Source organism: Centroberyx gerrardi, chromosome 2, assembly GCF_048128805.1.
Source record: "Centroberyx gerrardi isolate f3 chromosome 2, fCenGer3.hap1.cur.20231027, whole genome shotgun sequence".
NCBI classification, from domain to species: domain Eukaryota; kingdom Metazoa; phylum Chordata; class Actinopteri; order Beryciformes; family Berycidae; genus Centroberyx; species Centroberyx gerrardi.
This window is the reverse complement of record NC_135998.1, coordinates 36,225,772-36,245,409: the sequence shown is the minus strand read 5'-3', so window position 1 is coordinate 36,245,409 and position 19,638 is coordinate 36,225,772. Positions and strand designations below refer to the sequence as shown.

The following is a 19,638-nucleotide window of genomic DNA, read 5'->3' as shown; positions in this document are numbered from 1 at the left end:
AGTGTCTGATAGTAACTCATCTTTTTCCTCTATATGTAGGGAAACTTAATTGTCACAGGTGTGTGGAAAGACACAGGTGATGTCATCATCTCAACATGATCTTGTTACAACACTGAATCAACAAAATAAGAGGCTTCAAAGTATTTCATACATGCAGACACTGCTTTCAAAATACCTCTACCATTTTGACATGAAGGATCTGATCCCCATAATAAGAATCATTATGTGAAGGTCTTGCTTTGTAAGTCCCTGGTGTTAAACTAAACTCCAACATGTGCTTCCTGATGTCGCCACCAGGGGGCATTGGTGTTATTTACATTGTTAAACGTGTACAAAAAACATGTCGTCCATGTCGCCCTTTAAGATGATGCAAAATATCAGAAAACAATATATATACTGTATATGTCAAAAAACGATGGGATCTCTGCAGACATCAGGTGGTCAGCCGTTCATAAATCAGACATACCAACAGTCTCTAAGTTTCAACATTCGGCTACTATATTCACACGGGAGCCCGACCTCAAGAGTCGTTCATTCATAAAAACACCGTCAGATTGCATTCCTCGTTCAACCCATTAGGATGCAATGCATTTAAGGTATGTATCCAGAAACATTCCCTTTTCAATAAGGCATTTTCCTTGTTACCCCCTCTGCGATTCAACCTTACTTTCTCAATGCCTGTACATTTGAAGTCCTCCAATCTGTGTCCTTTATTTAAAAAGTGTCTGGCAACTGGGGAAGTGATGTCTCCTCTCCTGATGCTACTTCTATGTTCCTTAAGTCTGACGTTAAGCTTCCGTGAGGTTTGAGCGACATAGTATTTATTGCATTTACAAAAGAAAAGATATATAACATTGGTAGTGTTGCATGTGATGAGTGATTTTATTGTGTATTCCTTACCGGTATGTTGATTGATAAACCTGTTGGTTTTCACCATATTATTACAGGAAGTACATGATCTGCACATTCTTTTCAACTTATATGATCTAATAACTGGATACCGCACCGAACAGTCTACGATTACATGTACTGCTATTTACAACCAAACAGCATCTTTACTGACAGAAGAGAACACAGCGGAGGGATACCATGTAGGAGAGATAGTTCCTGTTTGGGAGACCGGATCTACTTTATTTTTAAATACTAATTTTAGTGTGAACCAAGAACAGAAATGCAATGGAACTGCGGACCAGTTGCTGCTTTATTGTCTTCCAGCAGGATCTGTTGTTGAATCTGTTCACCAACGTGTTCAATGTCAGTTTTCAGGAGGTTTTCTCCTCATTCAAACTCTACAAACTGGTCCAGCTGCATCTGGTCCTGGTCAGTAGTTTATATTCTGGTCTTCATGGCGGTCAGGTGCTGAATAACCCCCATGTTAAAACTAAGTGGAGTATTGCTTTAAACAGGAGCGCTGCTGTCCAACACACACACACACACACACACACACACACACACAGCAAACACACTCTCCGGCAGCTGGAGCCAAAAGTGATGAAAACACAGAAACACTCTGCAGTGAAACGTCTTTAAACAGCTGCGACTGAACACTTATGATGTTTCACTTATAATAGTCCATTTGATATTTTTTAGGTTGCTCACACACTTCCTTGTTTACTTCACTGGCTGCTGGTTTTCTGCTGCGTTCAGGTCAAACTGGAAGAAGAACGGCTTCACTGCTTTGTTTCATTATTCTTATTTAAATATTATATGAGGTTATAGTGTTGAAAAATAAGACTGAAAAACCATTTCACTCCCGCTTTTTATTATTATTATCATTATTATTATTATTATTATTATTATTATAATCCTTATTTTAGTTTTATTCTGGCAGTAAAGAATGTTTTAAATGAAAGTTGACTGATCTATTCAACTTTTATTCAGGAGCAAAATTAACCCTTTAAACTCGACAGAAATAGTGATTTTACATATTGTGATAAAACTCGACATCGCCTGATATGAACATTTTTATTGTAATAACATTTTCAGCTTCATCACCCAGCACTAATAGTTTGTTATTTATTGTTTATTTTGAGCTTTTGCAGCTTTTGAACAGGTTTTCTGAAAAACAGATCGTAGCTCTCAGTGGAAACTCTTTGTTTAAAAACAGTTACATGTTGGATTTTCTCGTTAATGAACTGCTCTGAAATCAGTTATTATAATATTATAATATATGATATGTCTCCAATATTAACAGCTGACCCCAGGATCAGGTTTGTGTTTTCATTTCAGTTCTGGACTCAGTTTGACAGAATCTGACAAGTCCTTTACTTCAGGTTTCACCAACAGAGGCAGTGAGGAGAGAAATAATGAAATATTCTCTCAGAGGAGAGAAAGTAGAGCTGAATGTTGGTTTCTCAGCTGCTTTCAAAAACCACATCAGCAGGAAAATGACAGTTCAGGTATTTTCTCTGACATTAATGTGCATGTAAAGCAGAATTTAAACGGTCTGTTGAACAGTAACAGTGATCCTGACCTGAGAGTCTCCAGTCTACAGTGTGGACTCCCCAGTCCAGCAGAGAGCAGCTTCAGTCCTGAATCCTGCAGGTCGTTGTTACTCAGGTCCAGCTCTCTCAGACTAGAGGACTGGGAGCTGAGACCTGAGGCCAGAGCTTCACAGCTTCTCTCTGACAGCTGACAGACACTCAGCCTGAAGGACAAGAAGACATGTGGAAATGTTACTCTGTTATATTTAATGTCATTATTGTATTATTTCTACTGACAGACTGTATTGATGAGGCTAACTGACCCTTATATTTAATGTCATTATTGTATTATTTCTACTGACAGACTGTATTGATGAGGCTAACTGACCCTTATATTTAATGTCATTATTGTATTATTTCTACTGACAGACTGTATTGATGAGGCCTGGTCTAAAGCAGGTCCCAGTGTGTTTGCATGGTGCTGTATACTGAGCTGACTGGAGCACTAACACTGACAGGGAAACTGGTTTGATTCCCACTGGGCCGCCCATGCTAACAATGTATTCACACATGGTGCTGTAAGGTGATTGGATAAATAAATCCACCAAATGGCACATGCTTTGTTACGCTGCACAACGAGCCATAAAAAAGAAAATAAAGTGGATAGAAATTAGGAAATACTTTAAAAACAAGTGGATTTAAATAATAATATAAAATATAAACACGAGAACAAGATGAAGAAGTGAGGAGAGACAAAAGAGATTACACAAAATGACACAAAAGCAAGTCAATAAAAGTGTGTTTTACAAAGACTTTTAAAGATGATAGTGAATCTGCAGCCTCAGTCCCTCAGGAAGGCTTTCCACAGTCTGGAAGCCCTGAGGACTAAAGTGAAACCACCTTCAGTGTTGAGTCTGGACTGAGGGAAAGTCAGGAGGACCTGAAGATCTCAGCTGGCTCTCAGCTCACAGGGAACTAAGAGCTCCACAGTGTAATTCAGGACCAAAACTAGCCTGCTTTAAATGTGTTCAGTGACATTTTAATATGAATTCTCTATCTAACTGGTAACCAGAGGACAGATGTTAAAACTGGGCAGATGATGATGTCACCTTCCCACTGGTTAAAATCTAGCTGCTCTATTCTGAAGCAGCTGGAGATGTGACAGTGAATTATGGCTGAGAGGAACAGAGAGAGGTGCAGTAATCTAATGACAAGATATCAGAGCATGGATGATCTTCTCTCAGTCACTGAGCTTCACTGCTGTGTATATGAAGCTGGATCAATAAAACTCAAATCCTCATGTAAAACCTGCAGGGCGACCTTTGCAGATTCAGGAATCCTGTTTTGAGAGAACGGATCTTAGTTTGGAGAAATGTGTCGAATCAACTGAGAAAAACTGTAAACTGATTTTACCTGAGAGTCTCCAGTCTGCAGTGTGGACTCTCCAGTCCAGCAGAGAGCAGCTTCAGTCCTGAATCCTGCAGGTTGTTGTTACTCAGGTCCAGCTCTCTCAGATGGGAGGGGTTGGACTTCAGAGCTGAGACCAGGACTTCACAGTGAGTCTCTGACAACCAGCAGCCCCTCAATCTGAATAAAGAATAAAGGAGGGTTGGACTTCAGAGCTGAGACCAGGACTTCAGAGCTGAGACCAGGACTTCAGAGCTGAGACCAGGACTTCAGAGCTGAGGTCTCTGAGAGTTCACAGCCAGAAAGTCTGTTTACAGATTTAATGTAAAATGAGAGATTATCAAAGCAGAGCTGAGACTAGCATACCAATCAAAACTTATACAGCATACTGCTACTACTACTACTAATAATAATAATAATAATAATAATAATAATGCTAAGGACAATAATTTGTATTATAGAATTTGAAATTTCCCAAAAGTGGTTAATGTATAATATAATCAGAAACCAAACAGAAAAAAATACATAAATGCAATTATATGAAAGCATTTCTGTAAAAAAAAGTGTTTAAAAAAAGAATGAAAAATGATAGAGATTTCAGCCTGAGCTCCACCGGCAGTTCAGTTCAACTTCTGGTAAAACAACTCAGTAAAACAGCCTGACACCATTAGAGTCCGGCTTCACCACAGATTTGGTTGGGGTTTAGTTACTTTTAAGGTTTTGAGCCTACAGCATTAAATTCCAACTTTCCGAGTCGTATTTCCCACTTTGTCGGCTCGTTCATGTCGCTCTCTGTAATTCTGATATTTCTGACATGAGCTGAAGGCAGGAGAAGACGAGGGGAATCTTTCATAGATATTACACCAATAAAGAGTTGAACTAGACTAAAGAATGAAACTCAGGAAACAACCGATCTGTTAGATCAGTAACTGGAATGTGAAACTGAACCTGGAACGGTAATGACTTTACTCTGTTACAGGAAAAAGTAATGTGATTACAGTGACACATTACTTTGTAATGTGTTACGCCCAACACTGTACCACTGCTATGTAGAACAACAGTTAATAGTGTGTATGTTTGAGGAACTATAGATCTTTATTGTAATTCTGATGGTGTCAGGTATGAAGGTCGCTCTACACTGTTCTATACTGTTGGTATTCACATCAGGACTAACCGAGCCTTCCTGCAGTTCCTCACAGCTGGGATCAGTCTCCATCGTCCCTCCACTGATGTGTTGTAGGCCTCCAGGTCCAACACATCCAGAACCTCCTCTGACATCTGCAGCATGAAGGCCAGAGCTGAGCAGTGGATCTCAGAGAGTTCCTTCTCTGATCTGGTGTCTGACTTCAGGAACTGTTGGATCTCCTGATGTACTGACTGGTCATTCATCTCCATCAAACAGTGGAAGATGTTGATGCTTCTGTCAGGAGAGGTATCATCAGTGTTCATCCACTTCAGGTTGCTGATGGCTCTCTGGATGCTTTTTGGTCTGCTCTCTGTCTGACCCAGCAGGCCTCCTAAGAGTCTCTGGCTGGACTCCAGTGAGAGGCCATGAAGGAAGCGGACAAAGAGGTCCAAGTGGCCATTTTTACTCTTCAGGGATTTGTACATGGCTGTCTCCAGGAAGACATCCAGGGATTGTTCACTGTCTTCAGATCCCCAGTCTTCTCCCAGGAATGTCTTCAGTACCTTCTCTTCCCTGTTTGTGTGACAGTGGAACATGTAGACAGCAGCCAGAAACTCCTGAATGCTCAGATGGACAAAGCAGAACACCTTGTCCTGGTACAGCCCACACTCCTCTTTAAAGATCTGTGTGAACACTCCTGAGTACACTGAGGCTGCTCTGATATCGATGCCACACTCTGTCAGGTCGGCTTCATAGAAGATCAGGTTGCCTTTCTCCAGCTGCTCAAAAGCCAGTTTTCCCAGAGAGAGAATCATCTTCCTGCTCTCTGTATTCCAGTGTGGATCTGTCTCAGCTCTCTCATGATACTTGACGTTCCCCAGTTTGGACTGAACCACCAGGAAGTGGATGTACATCTCAGTCAGGGTCTTGGGCAGGTCTCCTCTCTCACTGGTTTTCAACACATGCTCCAGAACTGTAGCAGTGATCCAGCAGAAGACTGGGATGTGGCACATGATGTGGAGGCTTCGTGAAGTCTTGATGTGGGAGATGATTCTGCTGGCCTGCTCCTCATCTCTGAATCTCTTCCTGAAGTACTCCTCCTTCTGTGGGTCAGTGAAGCCTCTCACCTCTGTCACCATGTCAACACACTCAGGAGGGATCTGATTGGCTGCTGCAGGTCGTGTGGTTATCCAGAGGCGAGCAGAGGGAAGCAGTTTCCCCTTGATGAGGTTTGTCAGCAGCGCATCCACTGAGGTCGACTCTGTAACATCAGTCAGGATCTCGTTGTTCTGGAAGTCTAGAGGAAGTCGACACTCATCCAGACCGTCAAAGATGAACACAACCTGGAACTTGTCAAACCTGCAGATTCCTGCTTCTTTGGTCTCAGTAAAGAAGTGATGAAGAAGTTCCACCAAGCTGTACTTTTTCTCTTTCAGCAGATTCAGCTCTCGGAAAGTGAACGGAAATGTGAACTGTATATCCTGGTTGGCTTTGTCTTCAGCCCAGTCCAGAGTGAACTTCTGTGTTAAGACTGTTTTCCCAATGCCAGCCACTCCCTTTGTCATCAATGTTCTGGTTGGTTTATCTCTTCCAGGTACGGGTTTAAAGATGTCTTCACATTTGATTGTTGTTTCTGGTCTCGCTGGTTTCCTGGATGCTGCTTCAATCTGTCTGACCTCATGTTCATCATTGACCTCTCCACTCTCTCCCTCTGTGATGTAGAGCTCTGTGTAGATCTGCTTCAGAAGTGTTGGGTTTCCTGCTTTAGCAATCCCCTCAAACAAATACTGAAACTTCTGCTTCAGATTAGATTTGAGTTGATGTTGACACGCAGCAAGAGTTTCTGAATGAACGAACAAAAAATGAAATCAATGAGTGGATTTCAGTGTGGATGTATATATTTTTCCACTCCATGATATCTATTCAGCTCATCAGTAGCGGACAAACATGTTCTGACTGTGTGCAGCCCAGAAGAATTGTATAGATCTGATGCAGATGTGTTCAGCATATTTACAGCAGAGTTTGGAAATGTAAACATCTCTCATTTTCCACCATTTCCTCTTTCCATCATGTTAAACCTGTTAAAAGCCTCTTACTGCTCTGCAGAGAGTCAGCCAGCTCCTCCTGCTTCATTCTCCTCAGGAAGTGCAGTGTGATCTGCAGAAAATCCTCTCTGCTGCTCCTCCTCTGCTCTTCCTCCTCACCGTCCACCACCTCCTCATCCTCCCTCTGCCTCTCTGAGCATTCTGGGTAATCTGGACTCAGAACCCTGTGGAACCTTTTCAGCTCGTTCTTCACAAAAGTGACAATGTTCTCCTCAAGAAGCTGGAACAGAATATTACATAGATTAAAGTTTCATATTAAAACCATGAAACACAACATCAAATCCATCTTGCAGGGTTTGAAAGCCCGCTGGTCTACAGAGTGCAGCATGGAGACTATAATGACCAGAATGGTTGTTTTGCATTTTCTTTGTAGCTGAAGTAAAAGGTGTTGTTGTACATTTACACACCATAAATATGGAGTCCAGGTCTGTTTGATGCTCCTGGGCAGACTGACCACTGGGAACCTCTGACCTCTCCTGGTGGACTCTGTGGAGAAAACAGTAAGTATTAGGTCTCCAGATATCAACACACACACACACACACACACACACACACACACACACACACACACACACACACTGGCGCCTACACCATTAGGCAACTTAGGCAGATGCCCCTCCACTTGGAAATTAGGAGGGCCCCTCTACTTTTCACCCCTTTTAAAAGTCAAAATTTTGTAAAAATCTAATATTTAATCTTCAATCTCTCAATCTAAGTAAAATATCTGCTCTGTCTGCAGTTAGATAGCATAGTTGCATTTGGATTGCTGCACCCCCTTTCCAACCCAAGTGGTATATTCCAACCTGCGCTTTGTCTGCACTGCGTACCACAGACGATGGGACGATGCAGTCGTGAATGGAGTGACAGCAGCAGAATTGTTTGAACCATGAAACAACAGCTAACATTGCACATGCACATTGTGACCTTCATTTATCTAGCTAGCTAACAACTGTTGTTTTTTTCAGAGTAAGCTTAGGTTGGCTAACGTTCCATGTCGTGTTCTGACTGCCGAAGGTCTCGGTCTTTCTCTCTGAAACTGTGTTTAACATTTGGAAAGCTGTCTAGTAAAGTGAGATGTTTTCAACAGATTATTGAAGATGATAGGCTACTGTTAGCAGTGTCAGCACAGCAGAGCAACAGGTAGGATGCCAAAGCAAAAGGATAGTGTTAGAGAAAAAAAGAACTATGATATTCAAAATGAATTAACTAACCCTAACCCAAACCCCCCACCCTGTTCGGATTTTGCGCATTTACACAGTTAGGCGCCCATGCACACACACACACACACACACACACACACACACACACACACACACACACAGAGACACACACACACAGGTGAACTCCACTGTAAATGTTTCTCTGGAGTGTCTTTCCCAAAGCAGGTCGTAGCACTAAGTATATCTTCAAGTCATTCTTCAAGACATTCGTTCATTTCACGAAGCTTTCCTGAAAAAACTCTCAACTCAAGCAGCACATGAAATGTGTCGTTCATCTAGTCGTGAGACTTCAAGTGTCTCTTTGCAGGAGCGGTGAAGGTGAGATCCTACAGCAGACAGACTGTCCAACCTAAACTCTGAGCTCCACAACATCAAAACATTAGAGGCATTTCCTTTTGTCCCAAACCTTACTGTCAAAATATATAAATAATAAATAAATAATGTTTTGAAAGAGGAAACTAAATCAACAGAGTATGAAGGGCCAGACCAATTCTATATCTCATGACTTGATTCCTCTTCTCAGGAGAGATGGATAACAACAAACTCATCTGTTTTAAATTCTTACCTTTGCTCAGCAGAGTGCTGTCCATCTTTGAAGTCAATAAAGTGATCATTAGACCGATCACTCTTCATGGACACACAGCTGGGTTCAGGGGAGTCTGGTCTCTCCTGCTGGATCCTGATAGAAACAGGATTGACAAAAGAAGGGCAGTTTTAACCTGAAGTGAAGCAGGATTTTGACTCCAGTTCAAATCCCAGAACCAGATAGAAAATCTGTGAGAGGAGAGTGAATGAGAAACGTTCTCCTCTTCCTCAACAGCTGCTATTGTAGCTGACAAACTTTCTCTACATGAAAAAGGTTAAAAAACAAGAGCAATGTTACATATTATTGTTAATATCTTACTCTCTTCAGAGGGGATTTGTTCTTTATAATGCTTTGTTAATGCTAACATTATATAGTAACATTATGTTGACTTACTGTGTTTCAGAAGGACGTTTTCTTTTAAATTTAGGAGGTTTCTTCATAGACCGGTCGCTCTTCATGGACACACAGCTGGGTTCAGGGGAGTCTGGTCTCTCCTGCTGGATCCTGATAGAAACATTATGAAGACCGTGAAGGTACCTGTGTCCTTATGAAGAAGACTTTAATGCTGTAATACTAACATGATAATGACTTACTTATTTTCAGAACAATGTTTATCTTTAAAATGTATAGGTGGACCCATAGACCGGTCGCTCTTCATGGACACACAGCTGGGTTCAGGGGAGTCTGGTCTCTCCTGCTGGACTGGGCTTCAACACAACAGAGACAGAGCTTTTACTCTGAATAATGATGCTGTAATGATTTCACTGCTGAGCTCTGAGATGGAGAACAGTCATGGACAGTTAGAGATCCTCATCTTACCTCTTAGCTTTGGTCCGGCTGTCATGTTCCCCAGACAGAGTGGTTTTAGCCCTGATTTTTATGGCCACAAAGTGAACAAATGTTGGATGGGATGGCACTATGAACGCCATCTGCAAACAGCAGGTGATTTGAAAGACTTTAGCAGCTTGTCTTACAACAGTCGACTATACAGTCACATCATACAGTGTCAGCTGGTGTATTCATCAAACAGTAATGTTACCTTGGAAGATGTTTGCCTGGTGAATTCACATCCAGAGACGTTCTGCCTTCATCTGTAGAGGAAACACTGACAGAGAAGATGCTGCTTATTCTCCTTCGTCAGTTCTGGGTGTCTGTGTTCATTTGATCTGAGGCTGCTGTCACTTCCTCATAACTTCACTATCAAAGTGTAGAAACATCAGTCTGACACCAAACCGGTCTAACCTGAGGCCAGAAACCAGGTCTGAGGCAGAGAAATCACAGATCAGGTGATGTAGTTCTACTGTGTGTCCACTAGATGGAGACATTAACCACATCATCTACAGTCAACTAAACAGCAGACCAGCACACACAGATGTAATGATGGAGGAGGAGAAATTTATATCGCTTTAAAATTCAATGACAGAGCGAGAATGAGAGTGTCGATCTAAAATCTGTCTGACGTCACACAAAATGAAACGTTTCCTGCCGAGGTGGAGCACGTGACAGGAAGTTAAACTCTTCTGTTTGAGATTTTACTGTCTTTTGATGACATTGTTTTACTTTGCACTTTATTTTCTGTGACATTTCTTATATTTTAACGTCTGTATTGTTTTATCTTTCATATTTGTCTTCCTTGGCCCGGTCTGCCTTGAAGCAGCAAGTCAGTGAAAGCAGCCTGGTTAAATAAGTCAATATAAGACATGAAAAGATAGTTTCCACAACATCATTAATGCTGAACTAGTGTGATAAACCTTATTTTAACTGGTGTTTTTGTTAAGAAATGGTCAGAAAGCCTCCTGTTAGCATCGCTGGCTGCTAGTGAGAGTCAAAGGGAACTGAAGCTTTTTCCCTCAAACCTGCAGGCAGAAAGCAACACAACTAATTACTAACTACTATACTTTGTTGTATCAATTGTTTATTTTATACATTATTCAATCATGTTTGGCTGTGATGTAATACTTTTTGTGTACAAAAACAAGGACACAGTGTGACCCTCCTGAGGGGGAGTCAGGCAGGAGGCTTAGCATTGTGATGTTCAGTTTTGGTTTGTACTTCTGTGTTTTCACTTTAAAGCACTAAGCTATAGGGCTACATTTCCATTTCCATACAATCCATTATGGTTTATTTCGTTTTAATTTAATTAATGTTGAAAACAACAGTCAACATGACCACTGTAATAACTTGACTTCATTCTAAACAGACAACTTAGTGTGACTGCTGTCAAATTTATCATTTCATTGCAGTTCTTCTATTGGAGAATGCCCCTTGTTTTTGACGATTTATGACTTCGGAAAGGACAAGCCTGGATTTGAACCCACCCAGAAGTATTGTGATACTGCAGCCTATGATTGACAGTGCTAATCACTTCATAGAACTTTGTAGTGCTCTCCATTAACGAATAAAACAATACTGAGTCACATGGGCCAGAAACACAACAAAGGGACAAGTGATTATTCATAGGTGAAAGTCCAACCCATATTATGGGTTGGACTTTATTAATTTATTAAGCAATTTATTATTTATTAAGCAATATTATAACTCTAACTAGCGCCCCACATAAATCAATTTACACATGGCTTTACAGACACCATCTTGAGAGTCCAGACATCATTTGTATTTAGTTTGTTGAAGATTGATCAAACTATCTTGAACATATCACATTGTCAATTTATCAAACTATTTGCAGCTGCGCATTTCCATCTACCGTACGCTCAGTTTTCAAGATATCATAAACATTTTTTGGCTGTTTACTAATTAAGGTATGACGATTTCAAAAATCATGTTGTTTTTTTGTAATGTACAGTTTAGGAGGACAACACTGTGGGATCACAGTCAGTTTTTGCTATGAATAGAGGGGGGTGACTTCAGAATCAGGGGTAGGTACCAGTGTACGAAAGTTTTATCTCACTTCAGCCGACATGTTCTGAAAATTTCAGCAGGATATACGGCTGATTTTTATGAATTTTTGAGGTTTTGACTTCCACTTTCATCAATCATGACCAAATTTCATGGGTCGACTTTGACGTCATCCTACAACGTGTACAAAATTTCATAAAAATCTATGCAGTCAATTATGAGATATAAACTTTTTGCATTTGTAGCGCTCACTAGTGGTAGAGCTCAAAATGCTTTTGTAGGCGTGTTCAAGCAACTCTCCTCAACATGTGTTTCAAATTTTGGCTTGATTAGATGAATGGTCAATGAGCTATAGCCAATTTTGTTAGGATATGACCTGTTAACGCGTTGTGTGTAAGTTGGTACCTGAATGCTTTGTGGTTTTTGTTCTTGACATTTGGAAGATGTGCCTCCTCTATCTTTTACAGTTTGCTGGATCCTTTACAGTTTGCTTATAGGGCATTTAGGGGCGTAGAGGATTCCTCCTTGACATTGTCACACCTTGTACTAAGACACCTTGAGGGCCCTAAAACCTATGCCAGGTTGTTGTTCATCAACTTTTCATCTGCATTTAATACCATTCAACCACACTTGCTTGCAGAGAAACTTCTTTCACATTTTAAGTTACATAAAGAAGTTTATGTATCTTAAAAACAGTGGTAGCCACGGTAACAGTGTTCTAGCAGAATATACTGTAAAAGTATGACTTGTAGTTGAAATAGGGTTTCAGTGCAGTAGACCTTTAGAAATATGAGTAGTGGTAGACATAGCACTTTAGCGGAGTATACCATTGAAAGTATAAATATGTTGAAGTAATATTTTAGCGGAATATGCCTTTAAAAGTATGAGTAGAAGTAGAAGTAGTGTTTAAGTGGAATGTGCTTTTAAATGTTTACAAAGCAGTACTAGGAGCAGCAGTGTTTTAGTGGAATAAACCTTTAAAAGTATGTGTTGTAGAAACAGTGTTAGAATACAGAGAAAGAGTATGTGTATGTAAGTGCATTAAGCAGCATGTATTTCATCCTCCTACTTTTATTGAAATATAAAGTAACCGAGTGGAAAGATGATCAGATAACATATCAATATAATTTTGATAAACATGAACAAACAGCCTATATAAGATAACATCAGGATCAAAGTGCAATCTGAAGTCTGTGGCAGAGAATCAAGAAGCAGTTTTATGATGCGTCTGTCAAATGGTGAACTTTAACCTCACTAAAAGCATTACAACTTGCTTGCAGAGAAACTTCTTTCACATTTTAAGTTAGACCAAGGTATTGTTGGTTGGATAATAGACTTTTTAACAGACCGGTCCCAACAGGTGAGAGTAAATGGGGTCTTCTCAAAACAGCTAGTCTCATCAACTGGATCCCCCCCGGGGCTGTGTCCTTTCTCCCCTCCTATATATTTTATACACAAACGATTGTCGCAGTCAACATAAAGACAGATTCATTGTCAAATTTGCTGATGATTCTGTTTGTCATCTGATTGTCAGTCTGCTTCAGGAGGCTGAGTCTGGGCATGGTCCTGTGGTTGAGGACTTTGTACGGTGGTGTGACTCATCTTTCCTCCAACTGAATGTCAATAAAACTAAAGACATGGTGATTGACTTCAGGAAGTCGCCACCTGAACTTTCACAGACTGTGATCAACAACCAGGACATCGACATTGACACTGATGTTATCTGTAGGAAGGTTCAGCAACGTTTGTTCTTTCTGCCCAAAACAATGACTTTGTTTTATAGAAGTTTTATTGAATCAGTGTTGTTTGTATTGTAGCGTGGTTTGAAAATTTGACTGTGCAAAACAAAAATAGATTGAGCAGGATGGTCAGTACAGCCAGCAAAATTATTGGAGTTCAGCAAATTCAGCTCATGGATATGTATAAAAAAATCTGTTACCAGGAAAGTCCTCATGCAGACGATTTAGAACTCCAAGCCTAAAACTAAACAGGACTAAGTCTTCTTTTATTGCAACTGCTATTAAACTTTTTAAATTCACAGAGATAGTGACTCTTAGTAGTGTTATTTTCGTCTATGTTGTTTTTATGGTCTTTGTAGTCTATGCTGTGTTTTCTGTGTTTGTGATTTGTGTTTTTTATACTTGGCTGCACAAAAAAATTCCCATCAGGGACAATAAAGTTATTGATTGATTGATTTGAAGAGTCATTTGCGGACACATAAATGCGACCTGATCTGAGATCCGATCTGACTGTTCTGATTGCAGGTGTAGCCACGGCCAAAGACAGGTGTAGTGAGAAGGGACCACATGAAGAAATGAAGGTGAATTACAGTTAAAATGAAGTTTAACTAAACAAGTTTCATTTGATGAATAAAATGGTTGTAGTGACAGATGGGTTTTCAGTACAGTAGTGTAGGTTATCAATAACATTTCCTCATTACAGTCCTCTTACTTTGTGTCTGAGGGTGCAGGTTCATTACTGAAGTCTGGAGGAAAATCTTGGGTTAAAATAATAATAATGTTGTAATAACACTCACCCTGCCTCAGCCTGCCTCTTCTCCTCTTTCTGCTCTGCTCTGTCGTCTCAAAATGAGTCTGAGCTAGCTGACTTCACACTTTCAGTTTTACTGTTCCCTCCCTGTTCTCATGTACCTGGATCACCTGGATCAAATGCCTTAAGATTAGGCTGAAGTCACGTGTGTGTGTGTGTGTGTGTGTGTGTGTGTGTGTGTGTACAGATCAGCTGTTTGTTGAGATTTGTTTATGAGAAACAGATTGAATAGCTCTGATTGAAAAGAAGTTTATGTATCTTAAAAACAGTGGTAGCCACGGTAACAGTGTTCTAGCAGAATATACTGTAAAAGTATGACTTGTAGTTGAAATAGGGTTTCAGTGCAGTAGACCTTTAGAAATATGAGTAGTGGTAGACATAGCACTTTAGCGGAGTATACCATTGAAAGTATAAATATGTTGAAGTAGTATTTTAATTTTTTTGAATATGCCTTTAAAAGTATGAGTAGTAGTAGAAGTAGTGTTTAAGTGGAATGTGCTTTTAAATGTTTACAAAGCAGTACTAGGAGCAGCGATAAGATAACATCAGGATCAAAGTCCAATCTGAAGTTAACTTTAACCTCACTAAAAGCATTCCAACTAATTTACATGTTCAGGACGTTAAACAGGGAGTCTCACCCTGGGGTGCAGTTCCCCAGGTGCCAAGGTTGGCTATTCAAGGTATCCAACCAAAGGTAACCAAAGGTATATGTATATGGGTGGTTGGCGTGACATGGCCTTTTTGTGGTTCCGAGCGTCAAACACAAATAAATAAAAATTCAATTTGTCAAAAATGTATTTTATATTGTTCAGAACATGCTGCTTTATGTGAACATACTGAACATTCATGCAATTCATCACTCACTTTTTGATATTTAAAACGGGCAATTGTTTGGAGACCCTTGGGGAGGAGGGGTCCTTGTTCAACCAGGAAGTACAGAAAACATCTCAGAAGGACTTGGAAGCAGCCCCCAGGCGTCAGGTCTCAGCCTTGCTGCCAATTTGACATGGTGGCCAACGGTGGTACTGCAGCCTAAAATTCACCTGCGGCCCAAAAAGCTTTTTTCCCATAGACGGCCATTGTAAAAGACAGTCCTCTAAAACTGTTAAGAAGATACCTACAACATCACACAAGACCTTAAAACACTCTTTCAATTAAGTATTTTTTAACCATGAAGGCAGATTAAAAAAATTAAAAAAAATCGGCCTTCATGAAAACCTGCCTGATGCAGCAAGGAACTACGACCAAATCTGGGAAAAATCCTGCTGGAGTCTTAATGTGTGATGCTGCAGGATCCTCAGTCTGAACAGAAACTTAAAATGTGAGCAGCTCCAGGACTAAAAACTCATGACATGTCAGTAACTGCATCAACTGGTCATGCCAGCGCTGGAAGCCAGGAAGGAGGGGGAGAGAGAGCCCAAGGTAGCAGCTGTCTTTTATCCCTGGAGCTGTCATCCACAGGCCAATCAGCAACCAGGACACACCTACACAAGCACCTGGTCCACCAATCGCGAACCACCACCTGCAAGTAATTACACACACACTCCAGAGAGAGAGAGGAGACGCAGAATACACACATTACCTCCCACACCAGAACAAATCAAGAGTCCAGTATCAATTTAATATCTTAAAGAAAACTAAATATCTAGGACTTTTCAATGCAATATGGTTTTAATAGGATAAAAACTTGGTAAGAGCATCATGAGTTTGATTTCTAGAATAAGTTTCAACTTCAATAAATTCAATCATTCCATACAAATTCAGAAAACAGAATTTAAATTCAGTCGTCCGCTGGAACAAATCTCATCACTTTCAATCTAAGTCATTTACACAAAGACAAGATCTCAAGTCAAGACTTTAGAAACCTTTTCAAGTCATCAAAGTACAAGTCAGAGTCAAGTCCCAAGTCACCAGAACCCAAGTCAAGTCAAGTCTCAAGTCTTCTCTTCATGCATCAACTCAAGTCTGACTCAAGTCCAAGTCATGTGACTCGAGTCCCCACCTCTGGTTGTCATTCCAACGTGGTGGCACGTCCCTCGTAACCATTTTTAACCATGCTGTGACTTGCCTCTACTCTAGTCCCATGAACAACGTATTTCCTTAATGTGATGACATCATTGCTGTGTCTTTATTCTGTTGGTTCCAGGGTCACCGGGCGGGGTCTGTTACCGTGGCAACAGCAGCAGCAGCAGCAGCAGTAGCGGCAGTAGTAGCGGTGGCATCCCGGCTTCAAACCGGCACAGCGTGGGTCCCATATGGGGTCAGGCGGCCGGCCGCAGTTCCTATGAGAGCCTGAAGGGGGCGCCGGCTCCGCCGCAGCGCAGCGACAGCTACGCAGCCATCAGGAACCACGACAGACACGAGAGACCCAACTCCTGGTCTAGTCTGGAGCACGCCCGGTCGCTACGGTGAGTAGAGTTCGTCCAATCAGGACGGATATTGATTCTCATCCTATGATACAATGCGATACGATGCGGTACAGAACGATATGATAAACTTTCGCTGACTTAGAACAGTTAGAAAGTCTCCGGGACGTCCTGGTGGCTCAGCGGTCGAAGGGGCGTACCATGTAACCACAACATCCTGGGTATGAATCCATCCCAGGACCTTTGTTACATGTCATCACCTTCTCTCCTTCTCAATGTTTCCTTTCTCTCTCCACTTTCACTTCTCACTCAGGTCACTGCATAAGGGTTCCTGGCATCACTCCAGTGGCTCTGTGGCTTCAGGTACACACTCTGACTTTTTCTGTAGTTTTTGTCGTTCTCAAACAGTTTTACTTTTCTGTCATCAGTTTATTGGGTTAAAATATTATGTCTTGCCAATTAAATTATAAAGTCTGGAGAGGCTGATTTAAGCCCCTAAGCCCTCAGTTGTGAAATGCACTGAATAAACAGACCCATTATCTATTATTATTATTATTATTATTAATCTTAGTATTGTTATTATTATTATTGTTATTTATTTATTATTTTGTCCTCTCAAGCGTGACATAATTTTTCATCCCAAATAAGGGATTCCAGGTCCCGCCCCCTTTCAGTCTAACTTGAAAATGAATCGCTGTGTAAAATGATGTTAATGCCTTTAACTACGTCCAGTGCTAATATTGACTATTTTTGTTTTTGGGGGTTCCTCTGTTTCGTAGTTCTGTATTTGTTGAAGTGAATTCTGATGTTATTGGACCTGCAATTAAAAAAATTAAAATTCACCAGCCAGACTTAGCATTGCAGCTTTCCATGGCTTTCCACACCATGGTTGTTAGCGAAATATAAAGTTTGAAAGTGAGTTTTGGAAGCCATTAATCTCAGCACATGGCCAAGTAATCATTGAGCCATTGGTACTGAGTTCACCAAGATAAATTCCTAATAACCTTTGATGTCCTCTGCTTCCTCTCCTACCTCCTACCTTCTACCTCCTTCTTCATCTCTGTCTCCTCCTGCTCCTCCTCTCCCTCCTTCTCCTCCTTCCCTTCCTTCAGAACATCGGAGCAGCCCAGCGTCCATCCGGAGCCTGCGGTGTCGCCCCGGGTCGCCCAGGGCCGGGTGGCAGCGGCCCCACCCGCCCAGCAGACTGTTCAGTCGAACCCTCACCCTTCTCCCCGACACCACAGCGACTCCGCGGCTCTGCATCACCAACACTGGGAGAGAGAACGAGATCGAGAACACCCGCTGACCCGCCTGGAGATTGCCCTGGCCGAGGTCCAGCGATGCTCCAGCCCCGACAGGACAGTGTGTGTGTGTGTGTGTGTGTGTCTCAGGACGTCCCTGCAGGGAACCTGAGGCTGTTTGGTGTTTTCTCCTCTGAAGCCGGACGCTGCTCTGTGGCTGAAGACAGGTGAGTGACGCTCAGCTCAGTGTGGAAAGTGGAAGAGAAACTCCTCCATCAGCAGCTGCTGTCAGAAGACTGTGGCTGTACTGGTCAGCTCCCAGTGAGAAAGACATGTAAAAGTAAAAAAAAAAGACAGTTGAAGCTCAAGACTTTAGTAGAAATCTCTCAGTAGAGTCAAACCTCCACCAACGCTGAACAAATCCCCATCTGACAAAGCTGCAGCCTCTGTAACGGTTCATTTGTTTATCGTTTCTCTTCCATTTTGGATTTTCTGACTGAACAGCGTGTGAAAGCAGCGCTGTTTAGCAGCCGGCTTGGAAGACCCAGATGTCGGACTTTCCCACCAGCTCCTGAACGCAGCATGACAGTTATAAAAAATTGGCAGAATCTGGAAGAAATCCCAGATCTGGATCAACACCAAATCTAATCAACTGGTTTAGAAGAAACTGTCAGGGATTGAAAACTATAATAATGACAACAAAATATTCTTCAAAAGTGCATCTGCCAAGTAAGACAGACAGACAGATAGACAGGCAGAGAGACAGACAGAGAGAGAGAGAGAGAGAGAGACTCATGTATGTTGTACTTTCTTAGAATGCTGTATCTGTGGTTTCTTCCTAGCCGTCCAACTCTGCCCGGTTATAACCAGCTTGTAATGTATTATATCTGCCTCTACCTCAGGAATTTCATTACTTTACTTAAAGCGCCCAATGACCACTTAGAGTAACTTATAATCACATTATAATGCATTATAACAGTGATTATAATGCATTATAAAATGATTATAATGTATTACAGCTATGAGAATTATAATACACTATGATCCTTGCAAAAAAAATGTCAGTGAGTGACCAGCAATTATGAAGTATTATGATACTTGACCTTATAAGTCATTATAAAATGCTTTATAATGTGTTATGATTATTGTTATAAAGCATTATGGATATTTATGAGTGCTTATAACTATCCATCAACCATCTGATACACCCTAGAAACAGCCTAGGAATTTTCTGTTCATTTTGAGCAGGAAAGTGGGTACATCATTGCTGGTTAGCTGGTTCTATGAGAAATTTAGCTGGGCTTCAGATCAGGCCAAATTTACCATAACTTGAGAATGGTTATGTTTCAAGAGTGGAATGGCTTATAAATCTGGACTCATTAATAGTTTTGAAAAAGTTGCGTTTTTAAAGATGATTTTTTTGGGCATTTCTGCTTTATTTGATAGCGATAGTAGAGAGAGACAGGAAAGGCAGGTGAGAGAGAGGGGATGACATGCAGCAAACGGCTCGGAACCAAACCAAGCCAAGTCCTTTGAGTGGAGAAACTCACTGAATAACCGGCCTTTTGTGGCAGCTTCTTTGAGCTTCCACTCTGGGCAGAACTGGGTTGGACAGCTTGGTGAGCGGCAGAAAAGGATTTTCAGCCACTGTGTATTTGGACTAGTAAGTGAAGCAGGTTGCTGGAATTTTAACGGTAACATTGGCATAAAATTATTAAGCATCCTTTAACATGTAGAACAGTCAGTTAAGTTTTTATT

At 41.1% G+C, this 19,638-nt stretch overlaps 1 protein-coding gene across 2 annotated transcripts in view; it reads right to left on the bottom strand.

The window, feature by feature from the left end:
• LOC139917261 (protein NLRC3-like) overlaps positions 1-19,638 on the bottom strand; it is a 69,552-nt gene that overhangs the window by 3,202 nt on the left and 46,712 nt on the right. Inside the window, exons 6-12 of one of the 2 annotated variants that reach the window (XM_078286342.1) lie at positions 9,261-9,371; positions 8,847-8,960; positions 7,469-7,547; positions 7,053-7,281; positions 5,005-6,799; positions 3,837-4,010; positions 2,474-2,647 (exon numbers count right to left, since the gene is read on the bottom strand). In XM_078286342.1, coding sequence (XP_078142468.1) covers positions 2,474-2,647; positions 3,837-4,010; positions 5,005-6,799; positions 7,053-7,281; positions 7,469-7,547; positions 8,847-8,960; positions 9,261-9,371 — 2,676 coding nt within the window. Of the gene's footprint in view, positions 1-2,473; positions 2,648-3,836; positions 4,011-4,071; positions 4,138-5,004; positions 6,800-7,052; positions 7,282-7,468; positions 7,548-8,846; positions 8,961-9,260; positions 9,372-19,638 lie in introns of those variants that run through there. The other variant, XM_078286344.1, reaches the window with a different exon arrangement.